This window comes from Taudactylus pleione, unplaced genomic scaffold (genome assembly GCF_031769625.1).
Source record: "Taudactylus pleione unplaced genomic scaffold, aTauple2 ptg000519l, whole genome shotgun sequence".
Taxonomy (NCBI): domain Eukaryota; kingdom Metazoa; phylum Chordata; class Amphibia; order Anura; family Myobatrachidae; genus Taudactylus; species Taudactylus pleione.
The window spans coordinates 2,776,318-2,803,948 of record NW_028284921.1 but is presented as its reverse complement, the minus strand read 5'-3'; the positions used below and the strand labels follow the sequence as shown (position 1 = coordinate 2,803,948).

The 27,631-nt window shown below is 44.6% G+C and overlaps 1 protein-coding gene across 4 annotated transcripts in view; it reads left to right on the top strand.

Annotated features, from left to right (window-relative positions):
- ATP8A1 (ATPase phospholipid transporting 8A1) overlaps nucleotides 1-27,631 on the top strand; it is a 197,281-nt gene that overhangs the window by 54,200 nt on the left and 115,450 nt on the right. For 2 of the 4 annotated variants that reach the window (XM_088450578.1, XM_088450575.1), the window contains exons 6-10: nucleotides 6,845-6,890; nucleotides 9,179-9,219; nucleotides 20,759-20,832; nucleotides 22,014-22,083; nucleotides 23,218-23,345. In XM_088450578.1, coding sequence (XP_088306704.1) covers nucleotides 6,845-6,890; nucleotides 9,179-9,219; nucleotides 20,759-20,832; nucleotides 22,014-22,083; nucleotides 23,218-23,345 — 359 coding nt within the window. Of the gene's footprint in view, nucleotides 1-6,844; nucleotides 6,891-9,178; nucleotides 9,220-19,827; nucleotides 19,902-20,758; nucleotides 20,833-22,013; nucleotides 22,084-23,217; nucleotides 23,346-27,631 lie in introns of all 4 variants that reach the window. The other 2 variants (XM_088450577.1, XM_088450576.1) reach the window with 1 other exon arrangement.

Here is a 27,631-nt window from a genome sequence, read left to right as displayed (position 1 = left end):
CACTGCACTTTACACAATTCTCTTTGGTGGTCAATACTTATCCATAATAGTATGATGTAACAACACATCCCATTATCAGTGGTTTGTGGGAGAGTCTGCTATAACAATAAGCTCATTTTCTCCTACTGGCCACCCTTCATTGTCTGATAATCTGCAGTTTTCTGCTCAGAGAATCAATACATAACGAGAGAGGCTACTTTAGGTGTGTCGGCCTATGTATGCAGGTGCTTAAGGTAATTTTTTATTAGATGACTTCCCAACTGTTATATGGATTTTCTCTTTCATCCACTAGGGGACATTGCAGCTCTCAGTGGCCTGGAAACAACCGGATAAACGGTTCCAAATTCTGCGCCGGTTTCCTTCTAGCTACCGTTTTCCATCATCCATGATGGAGAAGTGGGAAACGCTCCCTCCAGTTGATGCGCCGGTCTCCCGTCTCTCTAAGGCACTCCCAGTACTGGGAGCCACAGTACTAAAAGATCCTTCGGATCGTAAATTGGAGACAACGCTAAGATCTATTTATACTGCAGCGGGTGCTCTTCTTAGGCCCACCCTTGTTACTGCTTGGGTTAACAAGGCTGTGGTTTGCTGGGCTGACCAGTTGATTACAGGTTTGGACTCTGGTACTTCCTGAGCAGGTTACGCATACTAGCAGAACACATCCGTGAGTCTGCAGTTTTCCTGGGAGAAGCGTCAAAAGATATTAGTCAGATTAGTGCTCGCATATCTGCTTCTGCTATTTCGGGCCGCAGAGCCCTCTGGTTGCGCGCCAGGCATGCGGACGCAGAATCCAAGCGTGCGGTGGAGGGTTTACCATTCATTGGCGGCATGCTGTTTGGCCCGGAATTAGACAAAAGGATATCCCAGGCCACGGGGGGGGGGGGGGTAAGTCTTCCTTCCTCCCGTCAACTGCACCGGCTCCCAGAAGAGCTTACGCTGGACCTTCGTTTCATTCCTTTCGTGCGCCTCTCCAGAGGGGCTCCCTCCCAAGCAAGAGGCGACAGAGTAGAGGCCGCCCACACACGGATGCACGTTGACAGGAGCTTAAGCCAGCTGAGAAGCAGGTGGCATAACGGTCTTCTGTCCCACCTGGGACCACCTACAGTGGGAGCCCGCCTGCAAAGATTTCAACAAGTTTGGAACCAGACGTCGCCAGAACCGTGGATCCGCAGACTAATTTCCCTGGAGTACCGAATAGACTTCGAGGTCCCCCCTCCACCTCGGTTCTTCACTACAAGTCTGCCAATACCTGCAGACAAGGCCAGGGTTCTACAGGAGGCTATCCAGTCTCTAGTAGTATCATCTGTGCTAGTTCCGGTTCCAGAACATCAATGAGGTAGGGGGTTTTACTCTAACCTGTTTGTAGTACCCAAACCGGATGGATCGGTCAGGCCCATCTTGAACCTCAAGTCATTGAACCTGTATCTGAAGATATATCGGTTCTAAATGGAGTCTCTGCAGTCAGTTATTGCGATCTTGGAACCAGGAGAGTTCCTATTATCCCTGGATATCACGGATGCCTATCTCCACGTTCCCATCTGGGAACCACATTCCAACACGGTTGGATAATAAACTTCAAGAAATCAAATCTCTATCCGTCCCAGAAGCTTCTGTTTCTGGGCATGATCTTAGATATGGCATCACAGAGGATCTTCCTTCCAATAGACAAAGCCCGGGATATCAGGTGGTTGGTTCAGCTGCTCCTCAGACCAAAGAAGGTGTCCCTCCTTCTTTGTCTGCGTCTCCTGGGGAAGATGGTAGCGGCCATCGAGGCACTACACTTCGGGCGATTCCACTCCAGGGTGTTTCAGCTGGACCTACTAACACAGCGGTCAGGGTCTCATCTGCTTCTACATCAACAGATCCGTCTGAGCCCAGCTACCAGAGTGACCCTTCTCTGGTGGACACAATCCAACAATCTTTTAGCGGGACGGAGATTCAGAGTGTGGGACTGGATCATCGTAACAACGGACAGCCTTCGAGGATGGGGAGCAGTAGTCCTCGATTATCACTTTCAGGGTCGATGGTCCCCTCTAGAACAAAAGTGGCCCATAAATGTGTTGGAACTCAAAGCGATTTACAATGCTCTGATAGAAGCAACAGAGTTTCTAAGAACTCGTCCGGTAAGAGTTCAGTCCGACAACGCGACGGCCGTCGCGTACATCAACCGCCAAGGAGGGACTCTGAGTCGCAGGGCCATGTGAGAAGTAACTCAGGTTCTCAGGTGGGCCGAGAGCCAGTCAGTAATCCTGTCGGCGGTATTCATCCCGGGTGTGGACAACTGGGAAGCAGATTACCTAAGCCGCCAGGATATCCATCCCGGGGAATGGAAGCTTCATCCAGACGTGTTCAACGCGCTGATACGTCGATGGGGATGTCCTCAGGTGGACCTCATGACGTCACGATTGAACCGTCAGCTCCACGTGTCATACGTATATGTGTCAAGAACTTGAGATCCGCAGGCAGTGGCAGTAGACGCTCTGACAGTTCCGTGGATCTAGGACTTCGTGGACCTCATTCCTCCGATTCCACTTCTTCCTCGACTGCTAAAAAAGGATAAAGCACAAGTCAGCCTCTGTCATTCTCGTGGCTCCGCACTGGCCGTGGAGAAGTTGGTTCTCGGACCTTCGGTCCCTATTGGCAGATGATCTGTGGCCCCTTCCTCTGCACCCGGATCTGCTGCAGCAGGGTCCTTTCATACACTCCAACCTAGCGCAACTGCGTTTAACGGGGTGGCTCTTGAAACCGTTGTCCTAAGATAAAGAGGAATCCCAAACTCTGTTATTCCCACCATGCTACCGTGCCAGGAAACCAGTTTCGGCTGTGCATTATCATCGCCTCTGGCGTTCTTATATCTCGTGGTGTTCCAGTCGGGATCTTCCCTCTAGGACTTTTCGGTGTCCCGGTTTCTGTTTTTTTCTTCAGACTGGTCTGGATTCTGGCCTTCGTCTTGGAGCTTTAAAGGTGCAGGTTTCTGCCCTTTCCATTTTCTTTCAACGGCAATTGGCCCTCATTCCTGAGGTGCAGACGTTTCTTCAGGGAGTCTTGCATTTGCAGCCTCCTTTTTTGTACCTCCGATAGCTCCCTGGGTCTTGAACTTGGTGCTTCTGTTTCTTCAGTCGTCCATGTTTGAACCTTTGGAAGAGGTTGATATTCAGTACTTGTCTTGGAAGACGGTCCTCCTTCTGGCTCTAGCATCGGCTCGTAGAGTTTCTGAATTGAGTGCTCTGTCCTATAAGCCACCTTACCTTCTGTTTCATGCTGATAGGGTGGAACTCCGGACGGTAGCCGCCTTCCTTCTCAAGGTAGTGTCGGCTTTTCATATTAATCGGCCTATTGTGGTACCATCTTGGGCGGAGGACTCTGGTGGTTCTTCTACCTTGGATGTGGTTGAAGCTCTCCGCATCTATGTTGACAGGACTGCTTCCCTCCGTAAGTCTGAGTTGTTTTTTGTCCTCTATGATGCGGTTCGGAGAGGTTGGCCAGCGTCTAAGCAGACTTTGGCACGTTGGATCCGGCTGACATTCATCAGGCTTAGGTTAATGCCGACCGCCGGCCTCCTTCGTCCATTTCGGCTCATCCCACACGTTCTGTGGGTGCGTCATGGGTGGCCAGTAGGGGAGCCTCCACGTCACAATTGTGCCGTGCAGCCACTTGGTCTTCAGTTCGTCAAGTTTTACAAGTTTGATACGTTCGCTGTTTCGGCATACCGTTTTGGCCGCCTAGTTCTGCAGGTGCCGCAGAGCGCTCCCGCCCGTGGGGAAAACTTTGGGACGTCCCCAGCGTAAGCACCTCCAGTGTCCCCTAGTGGATGAAAGAGAAAATGGGATTTTGGTACCTACCGGTAAATCCTTTTCTCTGATTCCACAGGGGACACTGGACGCCCACCTCAGCGCTCTTCGCCTGCCTGTTCGGTTTGTTCCGTATGTTGTATGTTTTTTGATTATTGTGTGTTCTTCTCTCCCTTTTACTACGCTTGTTCTCCATCTCCTCTCGGTCTTCATTTTCTAAACTGAGGGCTGATGGGGCGCATAGAGGGGGAGGAGCTTCACACTTCTAGATTATTTTAAAGTGCCAGCTCCAGTTATCCACGCCTCTATACCCCAGCGTAAGCACCTCCAGTGTCCCCTGTGGAATCGGAGAAAAGGATTTACCGGTAGGTACCAAAATCCCATTTTTAGGCTGCATTCCTCTGATCTTAGTGCAAATTCCTTGGATGCTGTAGATGAATAGATTGTACAGGAAGCCACAATGTATTATGAGTGGCAAATTAATCTATTGAGGTGCATAGATTGTCCTCTAAAATCAACTGAAGAAACAAAGCTCTCTCTCTCTCATTTATACAGTGTGTGTGTGTAATACATACAGTCAGGTCCATAAATATTGGGACATTGACAGAATGTTCATATTTTGTCCTCTATTCACCACCACAATGGCTTTGAAATGAAACAAACAAGATGTGACTTAACTGCAGACTTTCAGATTTAATTTGAGGGTAATTACATCCAAATCAGGTGAACGGTGTAGGAATTACAACAGTTTCTATATGTGCCTCCCACTTTTTAAGGGGCCAAAAGTAATGGGACAAACTAAACAATCCTAAATCTAACTTTCACTTTTAATACTTTGTTGCAAATCCTTTGCAGGCAATTACAGCCTGAAGTCTGGAACACATAGACATCACCAGATGCTGGGTTTCATCCCTGGTGATGCTCTGCCAGGCCTCTACTGCAAATGTCTTCAGTTCCTGCTTGTTCTTGGGGCATTTTCCCTTCAGTTTTGTCTTCATCAAGTGAAATGCATGCTCAATCGGATTCAGGTCAGGGGATTGACTTGGCCATTGCATAACATTCCACTTTTTAGCCTTAAAAAACTCTTTGGTTGCTTTTGCAGTATGCTTCGGGTCATTGTCAATCTGCACTGTGAAGCGCCGTCCAATGAGTTCTGAAGCATTTGACTGAATATGAGCATATAATATTGCCCGAAACACTTCAGAATTCATTCTGCTGCTTTTGTCAGCAGTCACATCATCAATAAATACAAGGGAACCAGTTCCATTGGCAGCCATACATGCCCACGCCATGACACTACCACCACCATGCTTCACTGATGAGGTGGTAGGTTTTGGCTCATGAGCAGTTCCTTTCCTTCTCTTCCCATCACTCTGGTACAAGTTGATCTTTGTCTCATCTGTCAACAGGATGTTGTTCCAGAACTGTAATGGCTTTTTTAGATGTTGTTTGGCAAACTCTAATCTGGTCTTCCTGTTTTTGTGACTCACCAATGGTTTGCATCTTGTGGTGAACCCTCTATATTCACTCTTGTGAAGTCTTCTTTTGATTGTTGATTTTGACACACATACACCTACCTCCTGGAGAGTGTTCTTGATTTGGCCAACTGTTGTGAAGGGGTTTTTCTTCACCAGGGAAATAATTCTTTTGTCATCCACCACAGTTGTTTTCCGTGGTCTTCCGGGTCTTTTGGTGTTGCTGAGCTCTCCGGTGCGTTCTTTCTTTTTAAGAATGTTCCAAACAGTTGATTTGGCCACACCTATTGTTTTTGCTATCTCTCTGATGGGTTTGTTTTGATTTTTCAGCCTAATGATGGCTTGCTTCACTGATGGTGACAGCTCTTTGGATCTCATATTGAGAGTTGACAGCAACTGATTCCAAATGCAAATGTCACACCTAGAATCAACTCCAGACCTTTTACCTGCTTAATTGATAATGAAATAACGAGGGAATAGCCCATACCTGTCCATGAAATAGCTTTTGAGTTGATAGTCCCATTACTTTTGGCCCCTTAAAAAGTGGGAGGCACATATAGAAACCGTTGTAATTCCTACACCGTTCACCCGATTTGGATGTAAATACCCTCAAATTAAATCTGAAAGTCTGCAGTTAAAGCACATCTTGTTTGTTTCATTTCAAAGCCATTGTGGTGGTGAATAGAGGCCAAAATCTGAAAATTCTGTCAATGTCCCAATATTTATGGACCTGACTGTATATGTATGTATGTATGTGTGTGTGTATGTATAAATAAATATATATATATATATATATATTTATATATATATATATATATATATATATATTTATATATATTATGAGATTTTTTTTTTTCTTCAAATTATTTTACAGGACAATCTGTAGTTCCATGTTATTCCATACTACAGGCAGCGCTCATGGTTGTTATTATTATTGGTTATCTCTGCTTTTGCAAAATAATTCTGCATGCACTGAAATATAGGAGGTGTTTTAATTTCCTGGAAGCAGCAATCTCAAACAAAATGAGATGTGTATTTTGCTGCCTTAAGTTGGGAATCATATGTTTTATAAATTGAATTGCTCAAGTGTTTCCTCGGTTCTTGTTAAGTACTATAATTAACGTACAGTGCATTCCTTATTTTTAGTCCCAACTACTGTATGGAAATGAGGAGTTTTCTGAAAAGACAATTACACCAGGCTAAGGGGGATGTAGTCTGCATCCCGGCATGAGGGACGCCAACGGTCTAAATACCGGGAGTGGGTCATAGTACTGCACATAGGGGCTGATTCACTTAAGCGTGATGTCCCGTTGTATCCTGGCGCAATGTGTCTCCGGGAGATGTTTATGGTAGTAACATAGTTTTAGGTGTGCGCAGTCTTTAGTGTACTGTACTTGTCTGAATGTACTCGGATTCACCTTGCACAAGGTTACAATGTGACTGTGCTTAATAGACCGTAGGTGACCCACTATGCAATGCATTTCTCAGGTTACAATCGTATTGTGCGGTTTTACAGTATAACAGATACTACATACATACTTTGTATCACAAAACTTCACTTCTGCTTCTTTCTTGCAGAAACGGCACAAAGCTGACAATCACGTGAACAAGAAGATAACGCAGGGTACGCAGCATTAGTATGAAAGAAAATCTGCTCTGTGGAATGTGTCAGGTTATTTGCATCTGTGCCATGAAGCCAGTCCTGTGACATCGCTGTGGTGTACATACTCACATTGGCTCCTTTTTAAAAGCAGGAATCTGCTGGCAATTAACATGAGAAACCTGATTTTCAGAGACTCTGTGTACCCTGGCGGTGTAAGGACACCTTAATCCTGTGCTATCCTGGTTTACGCACACAGTCTCCTCTCTACACAGAAACAATGACTGCAGATTGTCTTAAAATACTAAATATTACGGCAGTATAAAGAATCTTCAGCAATCATTTTATTTTTTGGGTATCCAATACTAATTTAGTTTATTTCTCTGTGACTGAAGATTAGTCTTAAAATCAGGTTATTGTTCACCTTTGGACCCCCATGTACACTGCTATTGGCCAACACTGGACTCCAGCTATTCTTTGCAGATTACAGATTCAATTAGCCTCAAAGTTCTGCCAGAACCTTGCACGCTAATACAACATGGGTTATCCCACAGGAAAACCTGGCTTGTCTTGACTTGTATCCCACAGAGCTGCGAGCAGAAGTGGGTGGGGTGGGTTATCCACTATGTGAGCAGCCGCCCGTCATGCAAGTTTTAGTAAGAACCTTGTGCTTCATTTTATCTCCCACATGGATGCAAGGTGGTGGATTTAATCTGTTCTAGCTGGGAAATACGGGGTGTACTAAATGTGGTTCCTGGTTGTGGCAGTCACAGATCTACTACAATCTGGAGTCACAATCCATTTGCATACTGAGCAGAATCCCTGTTTTCACTGGCAATAATCAGCATTTATGTCCTAATTGTGCCTAATATAAGGGAATGCAGGTGTTTTTACTCCATTGTACAGGTAATATACTTATGGGTTTGTGACTGCCTTACGTTTATTCTCTTCCTACCTGACCAGGCACCAGAAGGCATTACTTAGTCCTTGCAAAATATTGTAGTGGAGAGAAATGTGTCCTACATGATTAAAACTGATTGAAGGGGCTAAACTTTGCCTATTTTAGACGGAGGGAATATTCAGGCAACAGGGTAATGAATGCATTAATCGCTTAATATTAACACTTAAGGTGCCGACACACTTGGCGATCTGCACATGATCCCACGATGTGCACGATTTCCCTTGAAACTCCTCCCCGGCAGCTCTGCACACGATTTGGTGTTTAAAGTGTCCAGTTTACAAACAATCTATTGTGCATCCAGACTGTCCCAGATTGGCAGATCTGCCCTACAGCACAGCAGATCTGTTGATGCGATGTACAACCAGCGGGGACGCGCGTTGCATCGTGAGGGTTGGGGACTCACGATTTGGAAATTTTTTACACTATCTGACGTTCCGATGCGTCGGAATCGGCCAGATCGGGTAAAATATCGCCAAGTGTGTAGGCACCTTTAGCGGTTTAAAAGAGAACACAAAAGAATTAAACAAAACCAGGGTTGGTGTTCTTTTATTGCATGGTCCATATGAACGGTTACTTCCCACTTACATACTTTTCACCTGTGCCAGCACTGACTCTGTTTGTCTGCACCAAAAATGTCAAAAACATATTGTGGCCATACTTGTGAACCCCCGATCTACAGCACACGTTCCCTATTATTTTCCCAGCTGCACTCAGCTGGTCTTGTTTTTAAATATTTCCCTTTATGAGAACATAGAGAATAGCGAATGACTTAGTGCATCAGGGGAATTTGTCTGTTCCTGCTGAAGTACTGTAAGTAGGTTCTAGAAGTATAGGATACAAAATTCCACACGTGCGACCATAACTATTAGCAAAGTTAGATTCTCTGGGGCCAGCTATGTACCAGCTATGTATGTTATTACAAAATATCATGGGGTGTTCTTTCATTGCCCAGTTAATTCCAATTGAGAGTGTAATAAAAGTTGGCATTATGGCTGGACGCAGGGGCATTTCTAGAGAGGAGGGGGCCCGTGTGCAGTCTCCGACACGGGCCCCCTCCTCCCCGCCCGGCGGCTGGCAGCGCACTGAGCTATGTGCCATGGCCAGCGCCAGAGTTCTATAGTGTATGCACAGGTCACCGGGAAAATGGCTGCAGCGGCCATTTTCCCTGTACTGCGCATGCGCAAACGACTGGAAAATGACCGCTGTGGCCATTTTCCAGTCGTTTTACAGCGCCGGACCCCCGCGCCATTATAGATACGCTCCTGGCTGGACGGTCTGGGTTATACTTTGTCAGGTTACAGAAATATGTTGTTGGTTTTGATAGAAAAAAGCTTTGTTTCTTTTTTTTCAGTTTTACGAAACGGGGCCTGGGAGATTGTACACTGGGAAAAGGTAGGTTTTCTTTTTACGCATGTTTAGCGTATAGGCAAAATATTTTTATATTTATGTAATTGTACATAAGGCATGGTACATTTTTGTGTTGGAAGGAGCAAAAATAGTGGGTCTGTGTGTTGTACTGTAAAAGGCAGTGTTTGGTGAGGACCACAAATCTGTAATTGCCAAGCTACGTTTTCCTTTGGTGAACGTCACAAGCTACAGCGTGAAAGCAGAATAGGAAGAAGAAGCATTGGGAATAATTGTAAACCTGCCGTGTACTATTGCAATCAGTTTGCCTGACTTTTATTGCTCTCGGTAGATTCTCTCTCTCTCTCTCTCTCTCTCTCTCTGTGTGTGTGTGTGTGTGTGTGTGTGTGTGTGTGTGTGTGTGTGTGTGTGTGTGTGTGCGTGTGCGTGTGTAAAAAGAGAGAAATATCTGGAAGTCATTTTTCATGTCAGTATTTGTAGCTACTTTCATGTATAGCATCCAGCCACAAATTGGTGGTGAAGTCTTGGAGTGTTTTTAGTGCAATTATAGCCTTCTGTAGCGTAAGCAATATCAAATGAGAAATAGGCAGAATTATAGGGCTTTATAACTTCAAGATGAACGCTAATCTTAGTTTAAAATTTAAACCCTTTGGCTGAACTGCAGATTTTATGTGCCCAAAATGACCACTGATCCCAATTGCTATCTAATAGGGATCTATCAGATGTTCTGAATGGATAGTAAATCTGGTCGGGTGGTGGTTACGTTTGATCACTTTATGCTGATATTTTCCAGTCATGTAAATGTTCCCTTTAAGAACGTTGTCCTTGGATCTTTAATTTAGGGAATCCAAATTTTTTCATATTTGACCATGTGGATGTTTGGTCACATCGCCCAGTAATTTGCTAGTGTACAGTATGATCACCTTTGTCTCCGGAACGTGGGCTTGCATGACCAGACAGCTGCATACACCCACTACAGTTTTCAAGTCCTTATTATAAAATATATATATATATTTTTTTTTATTTGTCTGAAAATAGTGTGGTATTAATTAAGTCATAATATAAAGAGCCTGCAGGCCTAACAATCTCTCACAGGATTTCACGTGAATGACAGTGAGGGATCAGAAAAACTTCTTAAATTGATGGAGATCAGTGAACTTAAACTGGAAAGTATATTCAGATAATCTCAGTTTCTGCACAAAGCTGTGCAGACGGCATATTACGCTGTGATCTCAGCAGCCATAATGTGCAAATTGGCAGTCTATCAGTGCTTGGTTCCAGAATCAACCTGATGTAAGAGGTAGTGCGGTGCAGTGCCTGCTGCCGTGCAGGTGTACGTCTGTTTCTTACCTTGCGTCGCACCCTCTCACCTTCAGGCCATGTGTTGAACAGACGGTCCTGGAACTTCCAAATAGAACACGGAAATGATGACCTAGGAGGAAGGAGACGAGGTGAGTACCGTCCTTCCTCACGTCGACCGACGCGCAATACCAAACCGAGGGATAAATTCAGGTTTTAAGTGAAGATCATCATTGGCACTTTTGGCCTCAGATCCCGAATTTTCACCTATTGGTACTCACGCACCAGGTGAAGATCCGTCCTTGCACCGGGTTGCAAGGTTCACCGTCCGCCCAGAAGGAAGGAAGGATAGGTAGTGTCAAACAAACAGGGAGAGACAGTACACACAGATATTTCTCACCGTGTCCACTCTTGCTCTTCGTCCGCTCACTCGCCTACAGGTCCCTGTAAGGAGATACACACCACAGCCGTGCAGGGCCTAAACCTATGTCACGCAACTACACATACTAAAATGACATAGCCCTCAACCTACAGTGTGTGTAGTGCGACATGTATAACAATAACTGAACTTTTACCCTGCACGGAACACCAAACACAGACTATAAGTACACAAGAGCAAAACACGGTGCTGTCCCTTTAAATGCCTGCTTCCTACCTATCCAGAGCTGGCCAGCTCCTCTTCTCAGTGACTGGGGAAAACACTACCTCATTGGTGGGAGCCGTACAGCTCTCCACCAGTGCTCACACCTCTAATCATCTATGCGGGGCTACCTCTCTATATGAGTGGCACACCTAATGGGCTCAGGGCCCTGGGCCTAACGCCCAGGGTCTTACCAGCGGCTCAGGGCTTATGCCTGCCTACTGCAGGGTACACGAGGGACTTGGGCCTACTGCCCAGCGTCCCATTTTTCTATATTGTAGCTCAGGCCTAGATGCCTGCCTAACGGTGGGCTCTGGTAGTGGCCTGGGCCTAATGCCCAGACCACTTTTTATTGGGGCTCAGGCCTATTTGCCTGCCTATCTGCGGGGCTCACTTAGCGGTCTGGGCCTAATTCCCAGACCACCTTATATTTTGGGTGGCTCAGGCAGTTGCCTGCCTACTTTATTATTTAGTGACCTTGGCCTAGTACCCAGGCCACTCACACCTGATTAAGGGCCAATCCTTTAATGGGGCCTAATGCCCGCTATTGTGCCCCGGGCCTTGTGCCCGCCTTTTTGCGCACGGGCCTAGTGCCCAACTACGCCCCACAGGCCTAGTGCCCGACAACCCTGGTGGTCTAGGGAGGGGGTAAAAGGGTAGGCCTCACAGAGGGCCTACCCGTTCCGTTGGAAGAGGCTGCGGGGGGAAGCTTCATGAGGCTCTTTTACTTCCCTCCCCCGCAGTCCTCTCCGGTCCTCAGCCGCATTCTTTGGCCGCTTGCCCGTCCTGGCCAGCGGCGCCGCCTCTTCTTTTCTTCTTCCAGTCGGCGCCGCCTGTCTTCTCTCTTGACAGCGGCGTCTTCTCGCCTTTTCCGCGGCCGTCGCCCCTGTTGACGCGCCGATCTTCCGCTCTTCGGGAGGTCTTCTCTCCTCCCTCTCCGCCGCCTTAACTCCCTTTTCCCGCTCGGCGCCGTCTAATACAAGACGGCGCGAGTGGGCAGGGCTATGACGCGGCGAGCCGCGATTGACTCGTCGCGTCCGCCTCCTATTGGCTGCTGGCCAGCGAGCCAGGTTTGGCTCGCAGCCAGAGCCAAACACCCGCCGCACGGAGCGCCGTGCCCAACGCTTGACCGGCACTGGGAGCAGGTACTCGGTCCCAGCGCCGGCTACCCGCCGCTTCTTGGCTGCCGGACGCCAAGCTCCGCTGAGCTTGTGCCCGGAGCCAAGCTTCTCCCGGCGCCACAGTACCGTCGGCACTGATGAAAGGGACCAGGCGGTCCCTTCACCAGGTGCCCGCGGCGTCTGCACCGACGCTAGGGACATCACTGTCCCAGCGCCGGCAACGGATGTGTCCCGCAGAGGACACATCCCCTCTGCCTGCCCCTGCAACTCTGCTGATGCTGGGATCAAACACTTGATCCCAGCACAGCCTTCCACACTGATACCAATAGTAAACCAATTTGAAATAGATCAGTTTATTGTCCTGCATGTTAGTTAATTTGGTTGGAAGATTACCTGTTTCAGTTTTTGCTGTCTCCTAACTAAACTGGCATGCCATACTTGGCCTTTGCGTGTATTTAATTAAATGTGAGATTTGGTGTTAGTGGCAGGGTAGGCTCTGTGTAATGCCCTTTACAAGAGTATCTTAGTACAGACCATTGCAACCCTTTTTTCTAGATGATTAACAAGTAAAGAAGTCATAGGTAACGTAGAGTTGAATATCTGTCAGATTTTAAAATACAGAAGTGTAATAGTACAATAAATTTTTCTTCAGTGTCTCATGAAATAAACAGCATGGATTAGTACGTCTGCTAACGTACCTTTTTTATTCTTGATATTGCAGTTCATGCTTTAACTTGACAGAACATCAGACAAGGATTTTGCAGTTCAGCACACAGTCACTAAAAGGGAAGGGGGAGATGTACAGATGTGCCCACATAAATCTATCTTCCGTGCACTCCAAGTTGCGCAACACATAACGTGGGAGCTCAGTGTGACTTGGTAGATGGCACAAGCAGCTTCTGCTGATACATCCGCCTTCGAACAGAGGCCCTGATTCAGAGCCGGACGCTCTGAAAGAGCGCTCGCTGTGAATCAGGGCAGTTTTTTTTGGAGCAGCCTCCCGGCTGCTCGCATAGCTGTGGGTGACCACCCACAGCTATTGCAAGCGGCCAGGATGATGGTTGCGATGGTCAAGACCATCGGGCTTGCGACGAGACCTTTGTGGTAGGGTCTCGTGACCGCAAGCCCCAGAGAGCTTCTGGCTCTAATAGAGCCAGAAGCTCTCCCAATGACATCACTGGTGATGTCAGTGGGGCCGCCCACAAACGGCTGCCGTTCGCATGGGAACGCCTCTCTTTGTGAAGCCACCCCCCACGCCACACCTCCAAAACAGTGCGAGCTGTCGATCAAAATTGACAGCCGCCCCCTTTTGGTGCGAGACCCGGAGCGACCGTCGCTAGCCCGGTCTTGCGCATGTCGGAGCCGGCTCTGGCATGCGCAGTGGCCTAACATTAACCCGCTCGCGAGCGCATAGGCTTGCTGCATATAATTTTAATCAGCAGAGGCTGCTTGTGCTATCTATTCCCATCATTGTGTGAATAAGACGCATTTAAAGGTAAATAGACCCACGACAATACGCCCGGCGCTACCGAGTCACGACACGGCATGACGCGACAAGAAGGGCGGTTTAACGCGCCAGGAGGCTATATGTATGTGGACATATCTGTATTAAAACTTAGTGATGGATAAAGTGGAGAAGGATCCCATAAAAACCAATCAGCATCTAACTGTCATTTTATACACTGTGCTAGGCAAATGATAGCTAGCAGCTGATTGATTGCTATGGGCAACGTCTCCACTTTATCTCTCTACGGTTTGATACATCTCTACCTAGGAGACTGTTATGAATCCCAAAGCCCGCTCCGTGTGAACTCCCTAGAACGCAGGCTATCGAGGTCTTCCACCACTAACAGCCACCCGTTGTTCCCTTAGACCTATAAATGAACACTGTTACTTAGGTGGTCGCCTGGTCTTAGTCCTCGGGGTAGTAGCGGTTCACACGAATGTACAATGGGATCCGATGGTGAGAGGAACAGCAGGAATAGGTACAGTCAGTGTTTTGGCTTGGGAGCCGATGATGCAGCTTATGAGCCGATGAGGCGACTTGGGAGTCGATGGTGCGGCTGAGAGCCAGGAGCAGAAGTTTGTGTACGAGTGGTGCGGCTTCGAGAGCCGATGATGCGGCTTAGAAGCTGAAGATGCGGCAAGAGCCAGAAGCAGTTATTGTGTACTAGTGGTGCTGCTTTGAGAGCCCATGATGCGGCTTTGAAACCGATGGTGCGACAGACGCCGGCAGCAGAAATAAGTGAGTTGATGGTGCGGCTTTGATAGCTGATAGTGCAACTAAGGTGCTTTGAGCCGGTAGTAGGAGTTGGTGTATTTTAGATGTGGCTTTGTAAGCCAATGGTGCGGCTTGGGAGCTGGTACACTAGTTGGTATGCTTGCGATGCGGCTTTGAGAGCCGATGATGCGGTTTGACAGCTGGTACACAAGTTGGTGTACTTGCGATGCGGCTTTGAGAGCCGATGGTGTGGCTAGGGTGCCAGTACACAAATGGGTGTACTTGATATCCGGCTTTGAAAGCCGATGGCCACACGGAAGCTGCTGGTGCAGCTGGGAAGCCAATGCAGTGACTGGTGAGCCGGTGGCAGCACGAAAGCTGCTGGTGCAGCTAAGGAGCCAACGGAGAGGCTAGGGAGCCGGTGGCAAGGCAATGCAGCTGGAGAACCAGAATACGATACCACGAGGAGCTACAGAATGCTGACCATGCAGCTGAGCCAGGAGAACCTACAGGAACGCTATAGTTGGCGTGGCGGCAAAGGGCCAGTGTGTGCACAAATAGGCGAAGGGACCAATCACTCCGTGTTGTGGGGAACACGTGACATCCTGCGGCGTCTGGATCGCCTAGCAACCGATGGCGCTGGAACAACAGCGTCAGTAGGAGCTAAAATGCTAGCGGGATTCAAGTCGTGACCGTGACTTGTAACAGAGACAAGGAGCGATATTACAATAAAAAGAGTGATTTATATAGGTTGCGCAAATTCACCACAGCAGGTTTTAAGAGACAAGGAGCACTAGAAGCAGGAATAGGACTGGGGAGTAGGGATGAAATGGGAAAGCCTGTGAGTGCTTATATGCTAAGAGGAGGCGTGAACTTTCCTTCCCTTCCCTCCCAGCTAACAACCACCATGGTCAGCCAGAGAGTATAGAATTCACATCACACACAGTGCATCAATTACCATTACTAGATCCTCTTGTAGAGAACCTGAATTTGATTAGTTTCTGACCCACCGGTTGACAATGTAACTAGCCGTGTGAACCCACACCACCTCCGTTAAGGTAGAAAGAATTCTGTTTCCATGCTATGTGATGTGATCCTAAGCCATCTGTCACACAGCTGGGACCATGCGCTTTGGCATGTGTGTATCTTATAGGTATAACGGAGAAACCCTTCTGGAACCTATCCCTTATTCCAGGAAATGTTGAGGATTCGGTAACTGAAAAAAGATTTGTCATGAGGGTGTGTTTTTATAATGGTACAATAACAAAAACAAATTACTGTGCGAATGGCTATAATAGAAGTGCCAGGAGACACCTTGTGCTAGAAAACTGATGGTAATGCAGTTATGTTAATGGCAGCATAGATAAATCTTTAATGTGTTCTTCTGAGTTCACTAAGTGGAAATAATTGATCTTCATTAAGACAGAGCATTGAAGCCTCGTATTTGCTTTCTCTGGTTGGTTTCACTTTTTCTGTCTTTTTCAAAAAGAGAACAGCAGGGCTAATGAATAAATAACACAGAAAAACGTATTTGCTTGAGAACTAATTAGTACGTCTTGTACACTATTCACACTACATGCATAATGCACCAGTAGTGTTACACATCTCCTTATACTATGCTCCACATCTGCCTGGACTCACCATGCATTAGGTATAATGTTTTGATCAACATTTGACATTTACCCCAGCAATGCCTAACAAACCATGAATGATATTTTAGAGGAAATGTTCTCCTTTTAAAGTAAGCATGACGAGTTATCAAAATAGGAACATTCCCTTTAAGAGGAAATGCATATTCCACAGGCTTTTATGTACCAACACAATAATCTTTACAAAACACTACTCTTAACGGGATACGTTCAGTATCCTGGCCGGCGCTTAGAATACAGGCACTGGAATCCCGACACACATCAGAATCCCGGCGCCGGCATCCCGGGTAAGTATCAGGGTTGGGGGGAGGGATAGGGGTTTGGGTTAGGCACTAGGGGGGAGGGGTTAGGTTTAGGGTGCTGGAAAGGGGAGGTTAGGTTTAGGCACAGGGGGGGAGGTTAGGTTCAGGCACTGGGGAGGGTTAGAATAACTACCGACATGTGTCGATAGCCTATCCCTGTCGGGATGCCGGTGTCGGGAGTTTGACCACCGGTATCCCGTACACATCTTTTCTTAACTGCTGCATTCATTTTCGATATTTAACGATTAAAGAAAAATGTGCATGTCTGGAATACACAACTCATGAAGTGGTCACACCAGATACCGGTAGATAAATAATTGGTCATCTAAGTTCCATATTAATAGTGTGTGTTCACTAGGAATCGGTATGACATACCGCCGGACCTAAGCCCGGCGGATGAAATACCGACGCCGGAAGTCCGACAGATGAAGATCTTGACGGTGCCTGGTAAGTCTCCCAACCCTCCCCCCCTCCTAACTCTCCCTTAGGGGTGCCTAATCTCCCCCTGGGGGTTCCTGACACTAACCCCTCCTTCCCCTAGCCTAATTCTAACCCTCCTGGGGGGGGTGCCTAACCCTAAATTCCCCAGGGAGCTTTTGTAATGCACCTCACCTGCCCTTTGCAGTCAACTAGTAAGCTTGGTGATTATTAAACTCCGGTCGGTCTTTAGTCTTAAACTCTGTCATCTCTGAATAGCAGCATCTCATTCTTAAATTTCCACGTATGGTAATTAGCATTATTCAGTTGAGCCAATTTCGTACATTGGAAGGTTGCTTGTATTTTTCTATTGTGCGTCGTGTGTTGCTTATCAAGCAGGGAAGATTGTGGGATAAACTGTTCTGCAAACATACTGTAGATGCAAAACCTAATAACATAACCTGAAGAACGAACATAAAGAAGGTACAGGCGGAGTGTACTGTTGAACAGTGAAGGCAGACTACACAGTGATAACTTAAGATATCGCACCATCTACTGTCCCACCAGTATAGCTTGCCAAGCACTACTCATCGTATAGCGGTGTACATACTCCAATAATCATTCATTGTGCTCATTTGTTCTGAATTCTCCTATGATGCCAGATCAGTAAGGATACTTGCTCCTCATTCCTAATTAGTTAGGGCTTTATTGCCAGCTTGCTCTCTCCTAAACACATGACACTAACCAACCCTGTGTCGATGGCTTTACTTAGCTTAGTGTTAAGTGTGAAATCTACATTGGGTAGGGAGTGAAGAATCATACAGAAGTGCAATGGCTGAGAACTTCAATTTCAAAGCGGTTGGCAATGCCCAACTTATTACAAGCTGCAGATAAAGACTGGACTCTGGAAAATGCTGCAATTAGAAACAGGGGACAACCTGTATTGTAAACCGTCTTCTAAAAGGAAGATATTCAAAAACTGCAAATGGTCCGTGGTCTGTGAATACTCCATGCTGGTGACTGACAAAGCTTAGTGGAATCCTGGAGTCACTGTAATCTAAATATGTAAGGCTGGGGCTTATTAGGTTCTATTCAGGTAACAGACCTTTCCAGATGGTAAGGATACGCTGGATATTTATAGGATTGGCTGTCTGTCTGTGTTGCTTCTTTGAGGACTATGTGCTGTAGAATATTTTCTTAATCTTCTGTAATGTACGCTAATGAAATTTAGAAGTAATTATTTTATACGGTTCAATATCTGGCTGAATCAACAGGTGCCCCCAAAGTCCTAATGCTCTTAGTGATCTTACTGTTGAACCTATTTTTATATACATGTGAAGTTCTGTGATGTTAGTCTCTGACAAAGGGATGCGAGATTCAGTTTCCTTCTCACACAAATCCATGGCTTGCGTTGTCTATCTGACCCAGATCTGATTATCAGCTATCCAGATACACTTTGTAAGCGTCTTTTACTCTTTTTTTGTTCTTTTTATCTGTCAGAGACAGTAAATATTTTATGCATGGTACAATAGATTAAGCCTTCAGTGCATATCAACTCATCGACCTGTCGGATTTAAGAGGGCACATAGATAATAGTGTGATCCTGATGCACTGCTTGAATTTCACTCACACAGAGGAATTTAATTTACTTAGTGTACAAATTCTCCCCTTTGGTTTCTGCTTTGGTTGTACAATTGTGGACTCTGGGAGTTAAACGGAGTTAATTAAGCAATATAACCACCTTACTCTTATACTCAGAGCCTATACAAATTTTTATTTGAGGTTTTCAGCAAGCATAGGTTCCGATGCACGCATTTGGCAGAAATCATTTTGTGTGTGTTTTTTAATGTTGTTTTATTGTACTTTTCTAAATAAGGGGAAATGGTTTTCTTGTTTATGCTGCTACAATGGCATATCTGACATATAGTTAGCACTTCTATAATTGCTGTTAGTTTATTGACTGTCACTGTGTAAACCGTGGCTTTGCCGATGCTGGGGATGCAGGTTCCATAATGTCGACACTACAGGTTGAGTCTCCTATATCCAAGTATTTCGAAATACAGATTTTTTTTTTTTGATTTTTTTTTTTTAGCATGACTGAGACAGTGAAACCTTTGCCTTTCAATGGCTCAGTGTACACAAACTTTGTTTAAGGCACAAATTTATTAAAACATATTGTATAAACTTACCTTCGGGCTGTGTGTATAAGGTGTATATGAAACATAAATGAATTTCATGTATGTACACAAACTTTGTTTGAGCTGCAAAATGATTGAAAATACTGTATAAAATGACCTGCAGGCTGTGTGTATAAGGTGTATATAACACATAAATGCATTCTGTGTTTAGATTTTAGTCTCATTCCCAAGATATCTCATTATGGTATGCACATATTCCAAAATACGGAATATTCCAATATCCAAAATAACCCTAGCCCTAAGCATTTTGGATATGAGAGACTCAGCCTGTATTAACATGCTGCTACCGTATTGGCATTATAACTTTAAACATTCTTCTTACCAGCATGTTTAAAGTTATTATGCTGATATGGTTAAAATGCTCTAAGTAGCAAGCTAACCATGTTGTCCTCAGGGCACCTGCAATCTGGCATCGACAAAGTCACTGTCGATAAAACGTATCAATACCATATAACTGGGCCACTACATACTAAGAATGTATGGAGGTGGTATGTATGCAGAGGGAGTGTGATGTATTGCAGCCAGCTGCACGCAGGTGTTAATGTGTACATTTGCAGAATATATGCTGTTGCCTGACAGATCTATCAATATTTGTTTGTGAATAATTCATGATTTTCAAGTCAATTGCACAAACTTGTTACGGTAGGCGTTACCCTCAATAAGCTTTTCCTTTTCTGTACCAGCCAGGTTTATTACTTTTGCATGGATTTTATTTATATTACTTTATGTAATGCTATTGCTTTTAACATGCACCTACACCGTATTAACCAGTTGCTAGTTTCTTTCAGGTAAATGTTGGAGATATAGTTAAAATAAATGGCACAGAGTATATACCCGCTGATACTATACTTCTCTCATCAAGGTAGAGATGCCTACTGTCGCTAACACTATGGAGTCTGGTTCTCTACCCTGTTTTGACTTCCGTTGTTGCAAGGAAATAAGGATAAAAGCAGTGTGGCTAAAAAAAACCATTGTATTGGCATGTAGTTAGATTAATATCCTGGAAAATTCAAGGAATACTGTAGAAATAAAAAGATCTCATAACAATTTTTCCCAGAATCCTCTTGCAGGGTTACAAAATCGGCCCCGGTGGGCAACTAATCCACTGTGTGTCATTATTTCCTTGAAATATTCTAATAAAATTCGCTCATATGGTAATGCATGTTTTCAGATTCTATAGTATAATTGGGTCTGTAATAGGATTGATATAATGTGGACCAGTCACCTACAAACATTGGAGGCTGCAATGCTTTCCGTTCACAAGGAGCTAGTGCAATCACTGTGTCTTATTCCACATTCATGTAACTAGCTCCTAGTGAATGGACAGACATATTTTTATCCAATAAAATAGCTGCATCCACTGTGGGTCCCTGACAATGTCATCTTAAATAGAAAAGACTAAACAATGAATTAGTGATGATCAAGACACCAGTACATGCAAAATAGAAATACAGATCATGTATAATGCATTATATTAGTTTTAGCAAAGCCCAATCTTGATCTATTTCTCACATTGGCTCCCTCTAACACTCACATCCCTCAACCGCTCTCGTTTGTGACCCAATTAGGAATAGAAAATGGAAACGTCTGACTGTTTATTATTATTGATCTGCAAAAATCGCCTTCCTACTTAATATTTAAATTTCTGTTTCTGTTGGTGTCTGTCTTTTATGTCTCCATTGTTTCCCACCCTGATCATGTCCGTATTGGGATACATAGGTGGCTATAGGGGAGATAGTGAAAGTGACCAATGGGGAACATCTCCCAACTGATCTCATCAGTCTGTCGTCAAGGTCAGAGAACTGCTGGTGCAGACCATGTGCAAGTGGGTCCTCTATCAGCTGTACGTCCTGAGACAGGAGTCTTGCACTCCTGAGAGCCATGTATACCTGCACTCAGAGTTGTGGCACGCTCCTGTCTTTCCTATGATGTAAATGGGTACTTTAATGTCTAGTATAAGCAATACTACTGTACCCGTGTTTTTCACATTCAAATATATATTCATTGAATCTGAAATTTATCATAACAAACAACTGTTCTGAGTATACACCGTGTACCTTACTTTTAGATCTAGATGCCCCATAAATACATGGCTATACTGGTATATATCAGACCAGTGTTTTTATTTTATTTGACCGTGAAAACAACATTATAAATTTATAATACATAACGTAGAGGATCCCTTGCACAGCGCAGAAACTTGCATCATAATGTGTAGCATGTTACCCGATAAATGCCTATTATTTTTGGCACTCTACAATTGCATGTTTTTGCACTTGTTAAGGCTCAGGTACTTGGCTGCTACTAATCCACCTGACTTATTATTTGCAGTTATCTACTTTTTTCCTTTGTTTTGTCTTGTGTTTCATGTGTGATATTCAGCTTGCATTTTATGTCCATTTATTTACCTTTTTGCTAATTTATGCAGTAAGAGGAAGGAAAGGTATTATATTTGCTTATGCCATTGGAGAGTGTGTGTCCCCCCCTTGCCCCCTTTTTTCATTTTAGCGTGGTACACTTTGCTCAAGTGTGCTGTACACTGTAACCCCTTACATGCATGATGCTTCCAAATTAAACTTAATTACCCTTTACCACCAAAGTTCATCTGCACATTTTTATGAAAAGCCCTGACGCAAGTTCACGTCTCTCTATTTTTTAATATGGTCACTCTGAAATGATTAAAAACATTTTACCAAAATCCATTAGGGCATCATCATTTTATAAACTCAGGATTCAAATATAATGATTCCCAGTTCAGTCACATTTTCTGCCCGTTTACAGATCTTCATATAGATTTATTTTTTTAATCAACCGACATGTCGTCTAAACTTTTGCTTTATCTTCCAAACCATTTTGTGAATGAATACTTTATCTTCTGCAAGCTGTAGGCGGTGTATTTTATTTTCTGATTATTTTCTTCCGCTTGAATTTCTCCGTGTTCATTATCATTTCTGCATGTCTTCTCCCCTCACAGCGAGCCACAAGCAATGTGCTACATTGAGACATCGAACCTAGATGGCGAAACTAATCTAAAGATCCGCCAGGTAATCCACTTCTTTATCAATAACCAGCATTATTCAGCACGATTACGACATTGCTGTCGTGCTCTCGTTTGTTTAGCTAGTGATGTGCCATTCACTCGTTCAGTCCAGGCACATCCCTCATCCCCGCACATGCTGAACCTGACGGGATCGTCAGGTTGTCCAGCATGTACGGGCGATGTCGGAAGCGACCAGCGGGCACGCACATTGCTGGCCGTTTCCGACCAAAACATGCCCGATGCATTCGCGATTCGCAAGCGACTGCACGATAACGATGTCATTATCGTGCAACCGCTTGGTTAAATCGCTAAGTGGATACCCCCCTTAACTTTCCTGTCTAGATATTTGTAGACATATTTGTAAGTCACACCCCACCTGCACAAACTATTCTATAATCTAAAGACTTTCATAACTACTTCCAGATTGGGAGAGAAGTCATTGTTTTGGCTGAGGAAATCTGGCTGCCGGCAATCCAGGAGTATATTGGATGTGTGGCTACTACCACTGTAAAGAAGATTTGTGTTTGGTGGCACAACACTCTTTCGTTATGACACCATAATTACATATTTTTAGTTTTGCTGTAGTACAAGGTGAAGGATCAACTGCAACAGTTTTTAGATAGTATATAGTGATTAAGGGGGGAGATGTATCAAAAATTCTAAGGAGGACAGGTGGAGAAGTTTCCCATGACAACCAATCAGCTTCTGGCTATCATCTTATAGAATGTAATAGCTATATGTTAAGTAGAAGCTGTTTGGTTACTTCTCTACCTGTCCTCTATAGAAGGCTTGATACATCTCCCCCCTTAATCAGTAGGAGATCATTTGTTAAGGAGAAAGATCAGTTGGCAAAACATCACAAGCCATAGTCATACCCGACACATGAATCCTGTTAGTTTTGTATAATAAAATATAGGCCCATGTTCCTTGGCCGCTGTTGCTCTGTTGAAGAAGGTAAAATGTGCAAGAGATGCTTTATTTCACTATTGACATTAGCTAATGCATCGGTTCAATGGGAACTATATCAAGGGCGTTGTAGCAAAATTTCATAGACTCTGAATGTGACTGTGCTTTTTTTGTGTGTATGCTTTATTCCGATGAATTAAATACCCGCTGTATGTGAATTTTATTTCTTTAGGGCCTGACTCTGACTGCAGACATGAAAGACATAGAAACATTAATGAGCTTGTCTGGCAGAATCGAATGTGAAAGCCCAAACAGGCATCTCTATGATTTCAATGGGAACATTAGACTGGATGGACATGGGTATGTACTAAGAAAGAAATTCAAATACATAAATCAACCTATTTTTTATATTTTTTGAAGAAACCTGAATTTTTTTTTTTATTTTTTTTTTTATAAGTTATCGGCATTGAAAAATAACTTAGTGACAAACTGGGGCATATTTAGTAACAAGTGATATTATTGTTATCACTCTTTACTAATCTTAAATGGTGCTCCAACCAATCAGCTTCTAACTGTCATTTTTCAAACACATGACAGGAGCTGATTGGTTGGAACATCATATAAGATTAATAACAGATAAGAATATCACTTATTGAATATGCCCCTTAGTGTACAGTCCTACCTGTACACTAAGGGGCATGTGTGTGTATTTGTGCTCCACAGTCTCCATAGCAATAGACTATTGCATTTTAAAAAGGAGATAGCCACAATTACAGATTAATATTCATCAATGGGTATGTATTACTGAGCAGAAAAGTATACATATAGAACTAGAATCATTGTACTTAAGTCCATAGCACTATGTCCCTTCCATGCAGCAGGTTGCCACGTGTGGAGGGAGGTGCTTCTCTATAGAAGACATAGTGTGACCAGATTCAGTCGTCTGTAATAAAGTGGGGGAGATACTGTAATACTTTACTTTTCAAATAACTTGTGAGGGTTTCATAAGGGTGGTGAACCTAATTAATACCACTATTCCACTAAAGTCCCAGGTCTGACCAGAGATTTGGAACATAGGACCTGATTCAGACACGTTCGCAAGGCTGCATTCGCACACAGCCGTCAGCAGCCAAAGTATGCAAATCGCGCGATCGCTAATAAGACATTAGCACGCCCACTATATTTTGCCCTGGGATCGCGGTATGTATTTAGATGCCCACCAGCCTGTCACAAGACGCCCACTTTCCCTTATTAACATACGTCATCTCCAGGAAGTGTATTAAACAATCGGTAACATCTGACCCATACGCAGCACTTTTGGCTGACCATACCCTACCGCAAGCACTGCGAGTGATGCTCTGTGTAATTCAGCCATGTGACGTGTACGCTGACGATGCGTCTTAATTAGCACACCCCTGAAACGGCGTTCAGACGCACAGACGTGCCTGCGTTCGCACCACCACACCCCCGTTTCAATCGACCGCCCCCTGTCACCACCCACAAACAGCACGTCCTTTCACTCATGCTTGCGGAGCGTCTGTGAACCGGATGCGACTGCTTCCCGATCGCATGGACTGGTTCGCGCGCGCACTGCGTCTTGTATGCATGCACAGATTGCAAACATTGGCAGGCTCTGTGCGAACGCAGCCTTGCGACCGGGTCTGAATCAGGCCCATAATTCCAAACCGGAACAGATCCCTTTTCCACTGCGGTGTCGATCCAGGATTGGCGCCGTTCACACTGCACAGAACACATTGCTGGGAATTGCGGCATTATGGGGCTGGGCAGGATTAAAGTGATTGGTGGGGTGACGTTCCCCTCCCGGGATCCCTTTGAAAGACCAAACGAAAAAGTAGGTTAGGAAGATATAATTTCTGCATCTTTTAAAAAGGAAACCAGCTTTTTGAACTCACATTTTCTGTATAATCTGCAAATACAAAAAAAAAATACTTTGTTTAGTAATATAATCGCTTCCACCTTTTGTGTTCAGACTTTTTTCTCTATTGGATTTGTATTAAGTTACATGCTTTTAATAAAACAAATTAAGGGTTACGTTTCCTAAAGGTCAGCTTGTTCATGATATGAAAAATGTCTTATTAAATTACATTTAACCCACATGCAGCCAAGTGGTGGTCATACAATGTAAATGATTTAAATATAGTGGTTTTATTATCAGTTTGAGTAAACATTATAGAAGGATTTAGATATTCCTGCGGCCAGATAGCCTGGTGCTGGCTATATTTGGGGTGACATTTCTATGCCTCTCAATTGTTGCATCCCTGATCTAGTTATATATGGTTATGCCCGATACTAGTATTTACTTCTTTGCAAGGTTCCTCTACATAACTGTTACAGACCAGTGGTGGAGAAGTTATTATATTGTTCTTTATGACACTGTAAACCAGTCACCTGAATCAGCAAGGGATATCCAAAATCAGTTCTTATGCAAACGTTAGCTAGAATTGCAGTTCTTCAAGTTATACAGGATAAAGCTGCTTATGTACAGCATATTGTTCCTGAGTCAGGAATGCAGACACTTAGATATGGTAATACCATGACTTTTCCCTACAGTCTGTCCTTCCAACACCTACATGCATGGTGCAAATAAGTAGCTCTGTTTTAGCATCAGTCTGATATTCCATAACTAAGTCATACTTTATTTTTTTATATGGCACCAACATATTCCATTACAATTGAATAGGAGTTTTTGGTCTGAAACAGTAGGTTTTCATTAAATGGTAAATAACTTCAGCAGGACACACAGTGATAGACTGAATTCTGGTGAGTACTGGATCAAGTGAACAAAACGGCTGCTTCCACTTTGCATATAGATACATTCCAAATCATAGAGTTCCCAACTGTTTTCCTGCACTCAGGATTCTGCTATCCATTCAGATTAATATAATTTGTGGGCTTCCTTAATGTGAGGTGCACTTAATGTACTACCAATAAGGTGATTACTGGCATTGTGCTTTGAGCAACATGGGAAGAGTAATCAGAGGTATGCAGTCACGAAGCCGACAGCCGAAATGCCGACCGCCGGCTTACCGACTGTGCAATCCTGACGGGATTAATGATAGGCGTCGAAATCCCAATGCCTATCATCATCCCTACGTCGGGAGCCCGACGCCCGGCATACCGAACGAAGGTAAGTCGGGCGGCGGGTGCGGACAGCCGCGGCGGGGGGGGGGGGTTTGGGGGAGGAAGTTAGGTTAGGGGCTCCTGGGGGGGCTTAGGGTTTAGGCACCCCCCGGGAGGGTTGGGCTAGGGGAAGGGGGGGGCTAGGGTTAGGCACCCCCCTGGGAGACTTAGGTTTAGGCTGCGGGGATGGAGGGTTTAGGTTTAGGCACCTAGAGGGGGGAGTTAGGGTTGGGCACTAGGGGGTAGGTTAGGGTTAGGCACCCCTAAGGGAGGGTTTTTTTTTGGGGGGGGGGGGTGAGGGTTAGTTTTACTTACCTTAATCGCCTGTTGGGATCTTCACTGCTGCCGGATTGGGGATGCATATTGATCCCTAATCAGATCATTGCCACTGTTCAAGATGGCTGTATAACTTCTTTTTGGTCTTGAGTTTGACAAACCACCGTGACCTGTAGCTGACATCCTGTTGAGCAGGTGTGAGCCGACCTTATCTTATAGAACACTTGGATAACACTGCATGAGTGTCCCAACATAACAATGTTACTACCTTCAATACATTCAGCAATAGAAACTGATATGATTCCATCAGGTATATGTGAATCACTTGAAGGAAGTAAATACTTGGGACTTATTGCATGTTTCTGTGTTAAAAAAAGTCACTAAACACTATAGACAAGTAACTTTGTATCTAGGAAAATCATGTTGCATTGCAAGGGGTGCACATACATTTATAATTTTTTACATGTAGGGCAAATACTGGCTGTGTTTGCATGTAGCCCATGGACACGACCCTCTCAAATCTAAATCTCCCTGCACATTTTACACCTGCTCCACTTTCAGTGTTAGTTTTATTTTATAAGCCTTTTATGCAGGTTATTAAATGTTATTTTCTGTACATTTTTATGTTGTATTTTTGGCTAAAGACCTTTTTGTGGGAGACATGTGATTGGTTTTACATAGCCGGCAGCCACGAGTGGTTGTCTTTGGACCCTTCTGCTTACATCCCCCTCCCCGCAACCTCTACTTCCTCCCACTCCCTACCCCCTATACAAGTCTGTCTTCAGTACAGAAGGGGAGTGGTGCAGATGGAGCTGATGGGCCCCTGTGTCTCAGCACTTTTGTCCAGGAATAATGATGTTCGTCCATGTAAGATGACGTTTTGCCTCTTTCTGAGTTCCGTTTTTTTGGAGGGAAAAATCCGAACTCAACGTGCAAACTCGAACCTATCCGAGCCTGCACATCCCTACTCTATATCTGTGTGGACTGTATCTGTATATGAAGCACAACAGACCTTATTGTCGAGAACAAAGCTGCGTTCGCTGCACTGTATCACCTTGTATGCACATTCAGGCTCGTTTGCATTTCAGGCGAAAAACACGCTCTGCTCAAGCAGAGTCCCACGGGGTCATGGCGAAAAGGCTGTTTGGCGTGACTGCCGCAATAGTGTATGCATACACATCTGTACATCTTTATCTTTTTATAAATATCGTCAGGCAAATCACATGAAA